Source organism: Misgurnus anguillicaudatus, chromosome 9 (genome assembly GCF_027580225.2).
Source record: "Misgurnus anguillicaudatus chromosome 9, ASM2758022v2, whole genome shotgun sequence".
NCBI lineage: Eukaryota > Metazoa > Chordata > Actinopteri > Cypriniformes > Cobitidae > Misgurnus > Misgurnus anguillicaudatus.
The window spans coordinates 17,718,869-17,735,187 of NC_073345.2; the positions used below are offsets into that span (position 1 = coordinate 17,718,869).

General features: G+C 43.2%; 1 protein-coding gene across 1 annotated transcript in view; it reads right to left on the bottom strand.

Annotated features, from left to right (window-relative positions):
- The window catches only part of pcxa (pyruvate carboxylase a), a 154,959-nt gene that overhangs the window by 18,924 nt on the left and 119,716 nt on the right, over nucleotides 1–16,319 (bottom strand). Inside the window, exons 11-16 of the mRNA XM_073871229.1 lie at nucleotides 12,362–12,506; nucleotides 10,672–10,761; nucleotides 9,933–10,154; nucleotides 9,357–9,513; nucleotides 4,611–4,851; nucleotides 4,196–4,445 (exon numbers count right to left, since the gene is read on the bottom strand). Coding sequence (XP_073727330.1) covers nucleotides 4,196–4,445; nucleotides 4,611–4,851; nucleotides 9,357–9,513; nucleotides 9,933–10,154; nucleotides 10,672–10,761; nucleotides 12,362–12,506 — 1,105 coding nt within the window. The remainder of the gene's footprint in view (nucleotides 1–4,195; nucleotides 4,446–4,610; nucleotides 4,852–9,356; nucleotides 9,514–9,932; nucleotides 10,155–10,671; nucleotides 10,762–12,361; nucleotides 12,507–16,319) is intronic.

Here is a 16,319-nt window from a genome sequence, read left to right on the forward strand (position 1 = left end):
TCCTTCATTCCTTCAGTAATGCATAAGATCTTCATACCATCAATCAGCCCTAAGGTAACGCACAAGATCTTTATTGCCATCGGTCACTCCTATGGTACGAGCTCTTCGTGCCATCATTCACCTTAAAAGGTAACGCATGAGCTTGTTACCGTAGGAATACAGTAACGCATAAGATCGTTATGCCATCTGTCACTCCTATGGTAATGCATGAATTCTTCATGCCATCCGTCACTGCTACATTAACGCATGAGCTCTTTGTGCCATCGGTCACTCCTACGGTAACTCATGAGCTCTTCGTGCCATCCGTCTCTTCTATGGTAATGCATGAGCTCTTCGTGCCATCCGGCTCTTCTATTGTAACGGCATGAGCTCTTCGTGCCATCCTTCACTCCTACGGAATCGGCATGAGCTCTTCGTGCCATCCATCACTTCTACGGAATCAGCATGACCTCTTCGTGCCATCCGTCACTCATACGGTAACAGCATGAGCTCTTCGTGCCATTGTCACTCTTATGGTAATGCACGAGATCTTTGTGCCATCCGTCACTCCTATGGTAATGCACGAGCTCTTCGTGCCATCAGTCACTCCCATGGTAATGCATGAGCTCTTCGTGCCATCCATCACTCCTACGTTAAAGGCATTAGCTCTTTGTGCCATCGGTCACTCCTACAGTAAGGCATACGATCTTCATGCCATCCGTCACTCCTACGGTAACGCATGAGCTCTTCGTGCCAACAGTCACTCCTATGGTAACGCATGAGCTCTTTGTGCCATCCGTCTCTCCTATGGTAACGCATGAGCTCTTCGTGCAATCAGTCACTCCCATGGTAATGCATGAGCTCTTCATGCCATCCGTCACTCCCATTGTAACGCATGAGCTCTTTGTGCCATCCGTCTCTCCTATGGTAACGCATGAGCTCTTCGTGCAATCAGTCACTCCCATGGTAATGCATGAGCTCTTCATGCCATCCGTCACTCCTATGGTAACGCATGAGCTCTTTGTGCCATCCGTCTCTCCTATGGTAACGCATGAGCTCTTCGTGCAATCAGTCACTCCCATGGTAATGCATGAGCTCTTCATGCCATCCGTCACTCCCATTGTAACGCATGAGCTCTTTGTGCCATCCGTCTCTCCTATGGTAACGCATGAGCTCTTCGTGCAATCAGTCACTCCCATGGTAATGCATGAGCTCTTCATGCCATCCGTCACTCCTATGGTAACGCATGAGCTCTTTGTGCCATCCGTCTCTCCTATGGTAACGCATGAGCTCTTCGTGCAATCAGTCACTCCCATGGTAATGCATGAGCTCTTCATGCCATCCGTCACTCCCATTGCAACGCATGAGCTCTTTGTGCCATCCGTCTCTCCTATGGTAACGCATGAGCTCTTCGTGCAATCAGTCACTCCCATGGTAATGCATGAGCTCTTCGTGCCATCCGTATCTCCTATGGTAACGCATGAGCTCTTCGTGCCATTCGTCTCTTCTATGGTAACGGCATGAGCTCTTCGTGCCATCCGTCACTCCTATGGAATCGGAATGAGCTCTTCGTGCCATCCGTCACTCCTACGGTAACAGCATTAGCTCTTCGTGCCATCGGTCACTCCTACAGTAAGGCATACGATCTTCATGCCATCCGTCACTCCTACGGTAACGCATGAGCTCTTCGTGCCAACAGTCACTCCTATGGTAACGCATGAGCTCTTCGTGCCATCCGTCTCTCCTATGGTAACGCATGAGCTCTTCGTGCCATCAGTCACTCCCATGGTAATGCATGAGCTCTTCATGCCATCCGTCACTCCCATGGTAATGCATGAGCTCTTCGTGCCATCCGTATCTCCTATGGTAACGCATGAGCCCTTCGTGCCATTCGTCTCTTCTATGGTAACGGCATGAGCTCTTCGTGCCATCCGTCACTCCTACGGAATCGGCATGAGCTCTTTGTGCCATCCGTCACTCCTACGGTAACGGCATTAGCTCTTCGTGCCATCTGTCACTCCTACAGTAAGGCATACGATCTTCATGCCATCCATCACTCCTACGGTAAAGCATGAGCTCTTCGTGCCATCAGTCACTCCTACGGTAACGCATGAGCTCTTCGTGCCAACAGTCACTCCTATGGTAACGCATGAGCTCTTTGTGCCATCCGTCTCTCCTATGGTAACGCATGAGCTCTTCGTGCCATCAGTCACTCCCATGGTAATGCATGAGCTCTTCGTGCCATCAGTCACTCCCATGGTAATGCATGAGCTCTTCATGCCATCCGTCACTCCCATGGTAATGCATGAGCTCTTCGTGCCATCCGTATCTCCTATGGTAACGCATGAGCTCTTCGTGCCATTCGTCTCTTCTACGGTAACGGCATCAGCTCTTCGTGCCATCCGTCACTCCTATGGAATCGGAATGAGCTCTTCGTGCCATCCGTCACTCCTACGGTAACGGCATTAGCTCTTCGTGCCATCGGTCACTCCTACAGTAAGGCATACGATCTTCATGCCATCCGTCACTCCTACGGTAACGAATGAGCTCTTCGTGCCAACAGTCACTCCTATGGTAACGCATGAGCTCTTTGTCCCATCTGTCACTCCTATGGTAACGGCATGAGTTCTTTGTGCCATCAGTCTCTCCTATGGTAACGCATGAGCTCTTCGTGCCATCCGTCACTCCTACGGTAACGGCATGAGCTCTTCGTGCCATCGTCACTCCTACATTAAGGCATAGGATCTCCATGCCATCACCCCTACAGTAAGGCATACAATCTTCATGCCATCCGTCACTCCTATGGTAACGCATGAGCTCTTCGTGCCATCCGTCACTCCTACGGTAATGGCATGAGCTCTTCGTGCCATCGTCACTCCTACATTAAGGCATAGGATCTTCATGCCATCACCCCTACAGTAAGGCATACAATCTTCATGCCATCCGTCACTCCTACGGTAACGAATGAGCTCTTCGTGCCATCGATCCCTCTTATGGTAATGCGCGAGATCTTTGTGTCATTAGTCACTCTTACAGTACCGCATGAGACCTTTGTGCCATCGCTCACTCCTAAAGTAATGCAAAAGATCTTCATGCCATGGCTTACTGCAGTGACCCATGGGCAGATGGTTCTTTAAACAGTGACCACAGTCTCTGGCCACAAAAACACATATACCTCTGCGAGTTGGCCCAACAGGGCACAAGCCCCATCAGGCAAGGTTAAGCACGAGCAGCCACAGTAATGTCACAATTAAGGAAAAGTCAAGAGGTCAGCCACCAACATCCAAATGATGAGTGTCTGCTCTGACCCCTTTCTATGCCTTTTTATCACCCTGCAATAATGATCTCTCCCTTCTCCTCTTCACAACCCAGACTGTCCATTACCTCTCTAGCCCAGTGATGTTTGCTTTTATTCTCCTCTAGCTGACTCTCCGTGACCTCATTCACTTCTGGATTATGGGGGAAATACGACAAGAACTAAAGAGCTAAAGCATTTGCATGAAATGGGGTGCAGCAGTTAATAAAAAACTGTTACTAGTTGTGCTTGAATATTAAATACCATGAAGAGCATTTGGGCAGTGAGCGCTTCATAACAGCCCAGGGGCTGGGAGTAATTGTTCACATCTGCAAAGACATGAAAATAGCTTTCCATGGCAGAAGAGCTGTTCCAGGTCATGTGCTGAAGAGAACACAATGTGCATTAACATGAATTATGGGCTGTATCATGGAACGTAAAGCAAACTGCAAAACCGGGAACTGTTACATGCACAGAAAACAACGGAAGACAAAACAACCAATTAATCACTCTTTACACTGTGTCCTAACCGGCGACAAGCAATTTGTCCATCCGCACCTAACGCAGGACAATCACAGCCAATTTAGATGATCTCATTTTGAACCACTGAAATTTCATGGTGTTGGTTAAGACCAACATCTCACTACAAGTGTGTCAAGATAAAAACAATGCTTCAAGGTCATGCTGTCTGTCCCATGTGGCTTTTTATGCAGCAAAGTGTTTTATGTAAATGCTGGCTAAGAAATGTCCAATTAGGATCAGGTAAGCCCTTATTATGCAGTACTCCCTTAAGACATTATAATCGACTAGACGAAATTTTAAATGTCAGGGTTTTCTCATGCCTATTTAGGACAAATCAGATGTTGGGAATTTAATCTCATTAAAAACCTCTGCCTGCCCAGTCTGAACAACAGCCCTTACCAGTATTGAGATCAGTGCCTCTGGTACATGCCACAATTGCACCCATGCTTGGTTGGGACGTCATCCCGGCCATGGAGTCCACCGCCACGTCCACAATGTCAGCACCGGCCTTTGCGCATGCCAGCATGGCGGCCACCCCGGCCCCTGCGGTGTCGTGCGTGTGCACGTGTATGGGCACGTCAGGGAAGCGGTCTCTCAACGCACCCACCAGCAAACTGCTGGAGTCGGGCTTCAGCAGACCCGCCATATCCTGCAGAACAGAAAGAGGAACAGAAGGCAAGAGAAATGAGAAATAAACATCACCAGCGGTGTTTGATGCGTAGGTGGTGGCAGAGAACAGGAAAGATGAAAGAGCAAGCGAGAGTTGAGGTTAACGAAACAGACAAACAGCTCAGAAATAAACAAATGACTGCACCTTGATACAAAGGATGTGAGTTCCAGCTTTAACCAGCTCATCTGCCAGTTTGAGATAGTAGTCCAAGGAGTATTTCTGTCTGGTGGGGTCAGAGACGTCACCCGTGTACGAGATGGCCGCCTCCACCACTCCTCCTGCCGCTCCGGCCGCTTCCATCCCCAAGAGCATGTTGGGAAGATAGTTCAGCGAGTCGAAAACGCGGAAGATATCCATGCCATTTTCCTTGGCCACTTCGCAGAATCTGACAAAGGCAGAGAGGAAGTTTAAGTAAATGGTGATGAGTAAAACAGTGTGGGGGCTTTTACTTTAAAACGGTAAACATTCTTGTTATCTTTGCATTTCTAAGCCAAAGTATGGTCATTAAAATGTCAGCGCTTGTTTTTCTCCCTGCAGTTTATGCAAGACTTTTGACTTATTTTATAGTAATAGACATTTTCAATAAAACTAGTGTGCAGCCACTTTGGGAAAATCTGCCTCTGCAAAGCCATTAAATGAGTAAAATGCTCCCCAGCTTCACATTCTTCTATAAAATAAAAGCCATCTGAATGGCGACTGGGGCCAGGGGATGCAAGCGAGAATGTAAGATGATACCCAGCCAAAAGACAATGATTTTCACAGGGTCATGAATCAAATACAGGTTACATTTTTTAAAATAATAAAACCATCTGACATGACATTTGTGACCTGTCTATAAAATCCAGGTTAAAGTCTCTAAATATGAGATAAGGAGAATTAAATTTTTTTTATTTCTTTCATTGTTTTCGATCTATTGGCACTTCTCTATTGCATAGTACCCTATGGTTTAGGTCGGGTCAGCTCACCTCAGTTTGGCTTGGTTAGCTTTTTCCATCGAGTTTAGTAACACTTCGGAGTGGGAGGGATTATAGGCATGCCGTTATACTTGCGATGCCTACTGCTGTGACATCATACAAATGAGAGCGTTGTTGTACATTCCCATAAATTTATTATTTTTCAGTCCAACAGAAAATTTAAATTGACCACCACAAATAGATGTTTGCACATTGTGTTTATCACTACCTCTGTCTCACATGACAGTTTCTGTACAAACACCCATGGCGTCAGTCGACGTGCTCCTCTGAGCCTCATTTAAATTGCATTTAAGCATATATGCAGACGTGCGCATCGCGAATGTGCTGCCACAAACTGCAAGTCTGGAAAAAAACAGGTATGGTGTTCCTGATTCAAAACCTGTGGATGTTTTTCATCTCTAAAAGGGAGTTTGGGAACTTACAGTAAAGCACATATAACAAAAAGTTTACTCGAAGGTAAAGCTAATCTTTTATATTATAGCGATGACGCTGGTAGTGACGATTCTCTCAGACCAATCAGTGATCTACAGTGTTTTTGCGTCACGTTTGGTATCAGCTCGATGTGGTACTAAAAAAAGTATTGGGTACTACGTACTGCACCCAGTGGAAAAGCTCCCAAAAGTAAGCTGACCCGACCCAAACCGTTGTGTGTTATGCAATGGAAAAGTGCCATTTGACGTGACCTTACTCAGTCAATATCAACAATATCAAGGTTATATTCTCACAGAATGTTCAATACATTATGCAAGATGATTTTGTGTAGAAAACATCTCTTATGCATCATATGCAGGGTCACATTTAGATTTATTAAAGGAAAACACCACCATTTTTTCAATATTTTACTATGTTCTTACCTCAACTTAGATGAATTAATACACACATATCTTTTTTCAATGTGTGCACTTTTAATCTTTGTACTGCGCTTCTTTAGCCTAGACCCATTCATTCCTTAGGATCCAAACAAAAGTTTTATTTTGTGCCATCATACTTACTCATGTAATTACTCATGTAACATTCTTTAAAAAGGGAAAACATGAAAGTGTTTGGTTCTAAATTAATCCTTGTTTGGATGAATGGGGCTAGGCTAAATGCTAACACATTCACGAGTGCACGCATTGAAAAAAGATAGGTATGTATTAATTTGTCTAAGTTGAGGTAAGAACAAAGGAAAATATTGAAAAACAGTGGGGTTTTCCTTTAAGGGTCGGGGGAACGGTATTTCATGCATTCTGACTTATTAACACAGTTAAAGAGTAAAGGCAAAGTATCAAATAAGCAGTTAAAGGTGCTCTAAGCGGTTTTAGACCATAAAACATTTTTTGTTACATACAGCAAACATCTCCTCACCATCTGCTTGCTACCTGATCACTGATCAAACTGTAAAAAAACGCGATCTCTGTAGACAGCCCAGGCTTCACAAATGGCAATAACAACACAGTGGCCAAACCTAGCACCACGAAACAAAACAAAGTGTTCCAGCCAATAAACGACAAGAAGGATTTGGGGGTGGGGGTTGGGCGCGTTCATGAAAGCACGGAAGGGAGAGGGAGGGGGAGGAGTTAGCTACGCTCCGTTTGTTTGAAAACAGTTCAAACATCAACAACAAGTGACGTCGCACTGATTCGCTTAGAGCGCCTTTAAGCGTGTGATGGAGTATTTCAGGGCTAAACTCACTCCTCTTTCCTACAAGTTATTTCAAACATGGTTCATTGTTACATATCATAGACCCTTATTCCTCAGCACTTCCTTGTGAAAAGCATGCCCACATGTCAATCAGAGTGAGAACGCTCATCATTAGCAGTGCACGCAACTACTCTGTTATACATCAAGAATCAACAAAGGCACCTTATTTAGCTTTCCTAGTAAACCTGTCTTTAGAGATTTCTTCACAAACAAGGCCCAGTTCGACGCCGGATTTGCAAATCATTTACAACTGAGTGATGGAGCGATCCCAACAATAAAAGAGGAGTCGGAAAAACAGGTGGTAAGTATAGCAAAATCTAATATAAAGTGTTTTGTTTGCAATCAGCACATAAGTGCTAATAATGTAAACAATACGAACATATAGCTGTGCTGTATTCGTTACTCTTCATCTCCTTCCACCGTACTAAGGATGTGACGGATCACAAAACTCACGGTTCGGATCATATTACGGTTTTTGAGGCATGGATCGGATCATTTTTCGGACCAGCAAAAAGGGGTGGGAAAATCTAATAACGAATAAAGAAATTAAACATTTATAAAAAAGAACAAAGTTGCACATTACTTAAGGTCTAAAATTGACAGTAGGTACAGAAATCAAATCAAATGAATTATATTGTATGAATTAAATATAATTATTATTTTTAAAGCTCCAGAAGTGATTTTCTCTTTGTTTTGGGTTGTTTGATTAATAATAATGACACAGAGTTAAGTAGGTTAATTGAGGTTACTGTTTCTTTAAGACCAAATAAGCACAGACTGGTTTCTGACTCTAATCTATTCATACACTTAAGACATAAACAAATGTTTTTATTAGAAAAAGAATACTGTGGATATAATTTTGTCGGTATGTGCCCTGTCAAGAACAGAAAGATTTAAGTTTGCTTGCTTTTTGAAACGCGTCTCTCCGTGTGTGCATTTTTGAGTGCACTTAAATGCGCGCACACACACAGACGGAGGGCGAATTCCAAACCGTGCAGCATAAACAGTCACTCCACATAAAAACGTTATGTTGTTTTTCATTGCTCTATTTGCCAAATATATTTTAATGTACTACAGTGTGAGAAACAGTAGCGCAACAAAATGGGGGTGGAAAAGTGCGTACGTCAGTTCCCACGCAAAGGTTGTGATCTATAAAAAACAAACTTAATGGAAGAATGAGCTTGCAGGGTGGGATCTGAGGATGATTCATGTACGCACACCTGCAGGTGACCTGTGATTTATAAAGGGAACATTGCTTTGTTTTATAAGTTTTAATATTTTTTGTAGTATGCCATTTTTGGCTTTTGTGCATACGTAGACTTTTAGTAAGAATCCCATGCACAGTTTTATAAATGAGACCCCTGATCTTTGAAGGGTGTAGTGATGATCACGTCTGACTGGATCTGGACCGGACACAAATCAGTAGCATGTGCGTCTGTGCGTACAGAAAGCTGCTCACTTTAGCACCTTTTTGTGATTAAATTGTTTAAAATCACTTGAATGTTAACATTTGCAAGCCTTTGAAGCACGTCCAAATGATAAAATTTCCCTATTTAAAGGCGGAGTCCATGATGTTTGAAAGCCAATGTTGATATTTGAAATCACCTAAACAAACACGCCCCTACCCCAATAGAATCTGGACCTTCTGTTGATAGACCCGCCCCACACATACGCAAACCGGAATTTGATTTGATTTGATTGGCTATAAGTGTGTTTTGGTAGTCGGCCCGTCTCCTTTTCCAACGCGTTTTTCAAACATCGTGGACTCCGCCTTTAAATGTGCGTATTAATCAGCAAAATCTGAACCGTGTGTCGTGATCCATACGTAAACCGTACGCTTCTAAGAGTTTGGTCTTTTTAAAAAAAAAAAAAAAATCGGAAAGGCTGTTCTGTCTTTTGTAAATCTGACAACACAACATTTTTTGGACATATTAAGGATGAAATACTACTAAATAAGTACCCATGATTAACATGAGATGAAATTGAAACTGTGTGTTATGTGATCTTTAAAAGTTTTTGAACGTTTGCATTCGTCTGCACACGCAAGTGACATCTACAGTACATCAGTGTGCTGTAATTACTGACAGTTTATTCATTGACAACACGCAGTTAAAGTGCTTCTTCAAGAACACCAAAAAAGCGTTAGTGGAGTGATGCAAATTTCCTGCGATTCAAATCCTTAAAGAAACACTTGACAAGTTCATTATGACTGTGTGAACAGCACATTATTTACTTGTAGACGGCATTGTCAGGGTAGTTGGTGTATCCAACGGCGTTGGCACCTCTCAGAAGCATCTGAAAAGGCACGTTTGGCATCAAGGCTCTCAACTCCTGCAGCCTCTTCCAGGGACACTCGCACAGAAAACGCATTGCCACATCAAAAGTAGCACCTGATTGAGAGAGAGACAGAAAGAGAGACGGGGACATACGGATTAGAATATGCAGCATAAGTGAAATAGATCAAATAGATTTATAAAAAGCGCTTATTGATACATTTCCATACTTTAATATTTAAAAAAAAACTCAACATACAATGAATTCAAGCATGACATTTACTGTAAATCCACTGCACCGGTGTCATTCAGCTATTTTATTAATGCAGGATTATACGTGAATATTCCTGCTGCGGAAGGCTGGGCCAAGGCTATGACCCTGGCATTATGGGTATTTGATCATTCACTCGGAATGAAGGAAAATGTGAGTCAGTGATAGTCTGGGTAAGCTAATAGAATTCAAGAGAGAGATTTATGCCAAGGAGTAGGGTAAGGATAAAAAGCGAGAAAAAAACGTGACAAGAAAAGCATCACACCTCCCCAGTTTTCCACACTGAAGAGGTTGCTGAAGTTGTGAGACACAAACGGCGCGATCCGCTTGAGGTCGTGAGTGCGTACGCGAGTGGCCAAGAGGGACTGGTGGGCGTCTCTGAACGTGGTGTCCATAAGCAGCAGACCCCGGTGGGCACGCACCGCCTTCGCAAATCCATCTGGACCCTCTCTCAGCAACACATCCCTGAAACCCACTGGTGGCTCACCTGCAGTGCACACACAGACAGAGCCAATTAATAATACAGACATTATCATAAACACCACAGTGAGAGGGAATATAAAGACAAATCACCATTTTTTCTCAGCACCAGCGTGCACATTAAAACACACCATGGCACACAATTTAATAGACACATTATCCAGAAAGGATTGAGTAGTTTTTAGCAGAGTTAAGCTATTGATTTTTCTGCTTCTGGCACACATGCTTACAAAACAATCAAACGGCCAAAGTAGAAGAGAAAGAGAAAAAAAACGCACCATCATAACATTTTCTACCTCGATTTTAACATTCCTATGGGTAACTGTGAATGGTTGAAGGGCACGTATGAATTATGACCGCCTCGGGTATAAAATAAAAACACTCCATCTCATGCCTTCTGCAGCGCATCAATGAAATATCACAGTGAGCGACTGCAAAGGCAGCTCATACCGAGTAAGTGTAAGAGTGTGATAGACTGACAGTGTGTGAAAATATGAGATAAGGTAAGTGTGCGTGCAGCTTACCAAGAGGTACTGTTGGGATGACCGGATCGATGGGAGAAGGTTTAGCCTTGACGGGAATCGGAGTAGTCGGGCCGTTCACCATAACATGACCTGAATGACGAGCACATGCAATCGACACATAAGTTGTCAAGGCTGCTTCAGATTCACCTCAGCCGATTTAACACAAGAGTGGATGAGTCAGACATGTTAGAGTCTTTGCGACCCACATCACTTAAAAGGTTGTGGAGCTTGGCTTAAAACTCGATCTATATAGTTCATAAGGAATTTTAAGAGAAGGAGACACATTGCACAGAAGGTATATGCCAAATTCATTTTAGGTTGCCTAACTCTATGGCAACAGTTACGGTATGTTGTCAAACAGACATGTGAGTGTTTTATAGTTTAGTTTATACTGACTGGCCATTTGTCTTGGTGAGGTTAAAGGCAGGGTGCATGATTTTTGAAAAACACTTTGGAAAAGGGAGTCAGGTCGACTACCAAAGCACACCTGTAGCTAATCAGCAATAAGGGGCGTGTCTACTAACATCGTTGCCTGGGTTGCATTGTGTGTGGGGCGTGTCTATCAAAAGAAGGTCCAGATTCTATTGGGGTAGGGGATTGTTTGTTTAAGTGATTTCAGATGTCAACATTGGCTTTCAGAGATCATACACCGCGCCTTTAAATGCGGCAGCATGTGAAACTGATGCTTCACACTAGATGTCTTCACGGGTCCACTTAGATCCAAAAACCCGAGGTCCGACCCGAGACCCAGCTTCGGGTCTAAAAGTTTCACATGTGCCTCAGACACGGGTCGGGTAAAATAATAGTGGCATCGGGTCTCTGGTAATTTAAAATGAATTAGTTTTTTCGAACGGACCCGAAGACCCGAACTCTCTCGCGTGTGTGCGTCAATGTCCTTTTCAAACCTCTCATCTGTTTGCCAAGAGCGTTTGCGAAATTGTGTGGCTGGCGATAGGTTCATTTTCGTTGAGACAGACATTTTAAATGTACATTTTAGGGGTTACCTTGATGTCGTCGTCAGATAACAAAGTAAAACAAAATGGAGCAGCTCGCCATATTGGTTGCGAGGCTGCTGCGTTTGGGTCTGCAGAATGCACACACGTCAGTGCCATTTACATTCAGGTCCAGTCGGGTTAAAAAATTGCCACTAGTTCAGGTCAGCCTCAGGTCTAACTTTCACGCGTTTGTCTCGGGTCGGGTCTTTCTTCAAAAAAAAAAAAAATTAATGCACGTAGGGTTTATTATGCACGTACATCTCTTTGGAACCGAGAAGACCTCTACTTCACACCTCTGGTACAGAATAAAAGCTTGTGCTTTTTATAATAATCTTGTGTTTTTGGGGTTGTGGAAGTTAAATATTTCAAATCAACGTATAAGTTGTATTGGTGTACATCTAGTATAAAGTAAAAACATTAGACCAAACTTGCTCTTTATAAAATAAAATTATAACTTCCTGAACGCAGTACTGCCCGTAGTAACATTTGGCAGGGATTTAAAGCTCTAAATTCGCTCTGTATAAGCCATAAAAGCTGTAATGAGTTTAAACATCTCATTATGGGAACACTTTTCATCAGCTTTTCTCTAATTTGATGACTTATATGTTTAATTCTGCCAACTCCCTTCCTGTGATTCACTGGAATTATTCGATTCATTGAACAATGCAGCAATTCATCATTCATTAAAATGTTACCCAGGTAGTGCAGCAGTTTTTGGGCTCGGTTCTGGGCTGGTTTGAGGTTGAAGAGGTCTGGATTCTCATCGATGAATTGAGTGTCTACTGTCCCGTTCAGAAACTGACTGTTACTCAGCACATTCTGGAGAAAAGGGATGTTTGTCTAGAAAGGAAAAAAGAAGGAAAAACAAGCCCAATTTAACAATGTACTAGCAAAGAAAGCTTGGGTGTTCAAAGAGAAAGAGAAACATTGCGTCTGCGCTCAGACACTGCGCTAGGTGTTAATGGTCCTATACTGGGTATACAGTAGATGGGGCCATTCGGTACAGACTTCAAAGATCAATACCATTATCTAAACACTCGATACCTCTTTCCATCACTATCAAACCCAGCATGCGAGTGTGTGCGAATCGAGTCATCGAAGAAACTGTTTTCACTGTTACAGCACAAAGAAATATCTCCAGATTTTAAGTAGACATGTAATGCATTTGAAATCCTCTGCTGCACCTGCACCCCTCTAAGATAATATGATCATCAGCTAAAGACAAAATTTTAAGAATCCAGAAGCACAACTTGTGAGCTGGAGCAGATGTGAGAGACTAACAGAATCAGCAACGTGTTAATTGAAGTGCATAGTTTTAGCGCTTAGCTTTAGCACAACTATCACCTAAAAACATACACATCACACATTTGTTCTCCATGGAGGGTTAAACAGTGGTTTTAGGAGCAGGATAACAGAAAGAAAAAGGGGAAGATAGAAGAATGTAGAAGCAAGCAAAAGAGACACAGAGACTATTTTCTCAAAGAGCGGAGGTTTGGAAAGACTTTTGTAATGAGCAAGCAGTCTGACCTAGATTCTTCTGATGCAACATTGGACTCCATTCAAAAACTCTCCATTTCTATGTCTAACGCTACCGCATCTCCATCGCTACCGCATCTCCATCTCCATCGCTACCGCATCTCCATCTCCATCGCTACCGCATCTCCATCTCCATCGCTACCGCATCTCCATCTCCATCGCTACCGCATCTCCATCTCCATCGCTACCGCATCTCCATCTCCATCGCTACCGCATCTCCATCTCCATCGCTACCGCATCTCCATCTCCATCGCTACCGCATCTCCATCTCCATCGCTACCGCATCTCCATCTCCATCTCCACCGCATCTCCATCGCCACCGCATCTCCATCTCCATCTCCACCGCATCTCCATCGCCACCGCATCTCCATCGCCACCGCATCTCCATCGCTACCGCATCTCCATCGCTACCGCATCTCCATCGCTACCGCATCTCCATCGCTACCGCATCTCCATCGCTACCGCATCTCCATCGCTACCGCATCTCCATCGCTACCGCATCTCCATCGCTACCGCATCTCCATCGCTACCGCATCTCCATCGCTAAAGCATCTCCATCGCTAAAGCATCTCCATCGCTAAAGCATCTCTCTCTATTTATCGCTATCGCTACCGCATCTCTATCTCTAGCGCTACAGGATCGCTACACTATCTCTACAGGATCCCTACAGTATCTCTATCGCTACAGTGTCGCTATAGACACAGTATCTCTATCTCTATCACTACCGCATCCGCAAAAGTATCTCTATCGCTACAGTATCGCTACCACATGCGCTACCGCATGTCCATCGCTACCGCATGTCCATCGCTACCGCATGTCCATCGCTACCGCATGTCCATCGCTACCGCATGTCCATCGCTACCGCATGTCCATCGCTACCGCATGTCCATCGCTACCGCATGTCCATCGCTACCGCATGTCCATCGCTACCGCATGTCCATCGCTACCGCATGTCCATCGCTACCGCATGTCCATCGCTACCGCATGTCCATCGCTACCGCATCTCCATCGCTACCGCATCTCCATCGCTACCGCATCTCCATCGCTACCGCATCTCCATCGCTACCGCATCTCTGCAGTACCTCGACCTCTGTGGTACCTTGATCTCCGTGGTATTTCTATCTATATCTCTATCTAGATTTATCTATCTAGATAATAAAAATAAAATATCATATAATATATATACACACATTTTCATTAATTCGCAACCAGTTTCATTAAGTATCCACCTGAGATGATTTGTTTAAACAATACAGATGATCTCGTTCATTTGTTGGCTGTTTTTCCTTTGCTATTCAGGCCAACTCATAATTAATCTCACTAGACTCATAGGTAATTAAAGGCTTTAGGCACAAGCCTTTACAGTGCATCGCAATGTGCATCAGATGCACATTTTGTTAAAGAAAATATATAAGCCACTGGATGCGGCAGACAGCAAGTTTATTGGCTTTTGGCTGTGCCTTTCAATAACATGATTTCATAGCCACATCCTGCCCGCACGTTCAATACCGGACACCCACAGAATGCCAAAGAGCGCAGCATGTGAGTATGCACAAAACACAACAATGAAGAGTTTTCTCCTAGCTGGCAGAGGTAATATCTTTTAACAGCTCTGTATGGACAGTGTCGTTCAGCTGTGCACCAACGGATGTGGCCTGAAAATATTCAGTGCCCACAGGCTTTTCACAATGGCTGGACTAAAGTTGAGGGCTAATGTGAGAAAACAACGATTGAGGCCATTTCCACACAATAAACAGGTACCAGCAATATATACACAGTAAGAGTGCAGCCCAGGGTTAATTAAGTTAAAATAAGAGTGACATGACTATAGTTTGAAAAATAAGTAGCTACAAGCAATGAATTTAAAGTAGCTAACTGTATCAATAAAGTGTAAAATGCCACATAAGCATCTCCTCAAGGACACAAAGTTAATAATTTAAATTTTAAATCAAAAGCGTGGCAATGAACAATTCATTAAAATGAGTCATATCTTTCAGTGCTTAGAAGGAAGAGTAGTATTGGGGGAAACATTTGTTTAGTACATCGGTTGAACAAAAATGCATGGAACCCAAAGAAATAAATAGTTATAAATTAATAGTTTCTTTGTCAAAGTTAACCCAGAAGTTACAACTGTTTCATGAAAGCTGTTTATTTATGTTGTTACTGCAAAAAAACATCTATAATTTTAGTTAATCACTCCCCAACATTGAAAATGAGACACAGGATACATATAGCAAGAAAGATGAAAGCCCAGATGGTGATATTACTACATGTGTCTGACCAGTTTGACTACTAGATCATCAGTTTGGTGCTTTGGCATCACTTTAGTGAATTCTTAGTGTTGCTGTCCATGGTGCTGAAATATCCGAAGCTTGTTCTGAATAGTTGCATTTACTACAAAGGTAGTTTTTCTACACGAAAAATCATACATGCTATAAATTATTTACATTTCATTAAAAATGCTATTTATATATTTAAATGGTTTTTGGCATTACTCATTATTTGTTATCTGTTTGAAACTGCATAAAGACCATGATTCAGGCTCGCGAAATCTCGGTACCATGTTCCAAGTAAACCGAGCTGCTGGAGAGCTTGCGTGCCGTCCGCTTAGCTGCGCTTGCATGTAGTCAGGCCTCTATATATAGCCCTTCATAGCGACTGTGACTCACACTTACCTAAAATCAGTGAGCTCAGAAAAACAACAAGATTATGAGAATGGGAGACGGAACATAAAATACGGAGAAAAATTGCAACTTGGATCACATCTTTCTCAATGTCCTTTGGCACTTTTTCTTTCTGGTGCAACTTTGCTGGCTGTATTAGCTTTATACTTTTCTGCAGGTAAAGACCTTGGTGTCATGCTTGACAGCAATTTGTCTTTTAAAAACGATACTTCTAGTGTTTCCAGAACAGCACTTTTTGACCGCAGAGATTTTGCTCGGTTATAAATCTTGTTCTGTTTTGATGCAGAAAAGCTAGTTCGTGTGTTCATGACCTCAAGACTGCATTATTGTAATGCCTCACAGGCAACACGGTCTGCATTTTCCATAAACACGAGCTTCAAGTGGTATCAGATTCTGAAAATCTGATTTCAGTTTGTTATTAATCTGAATTACA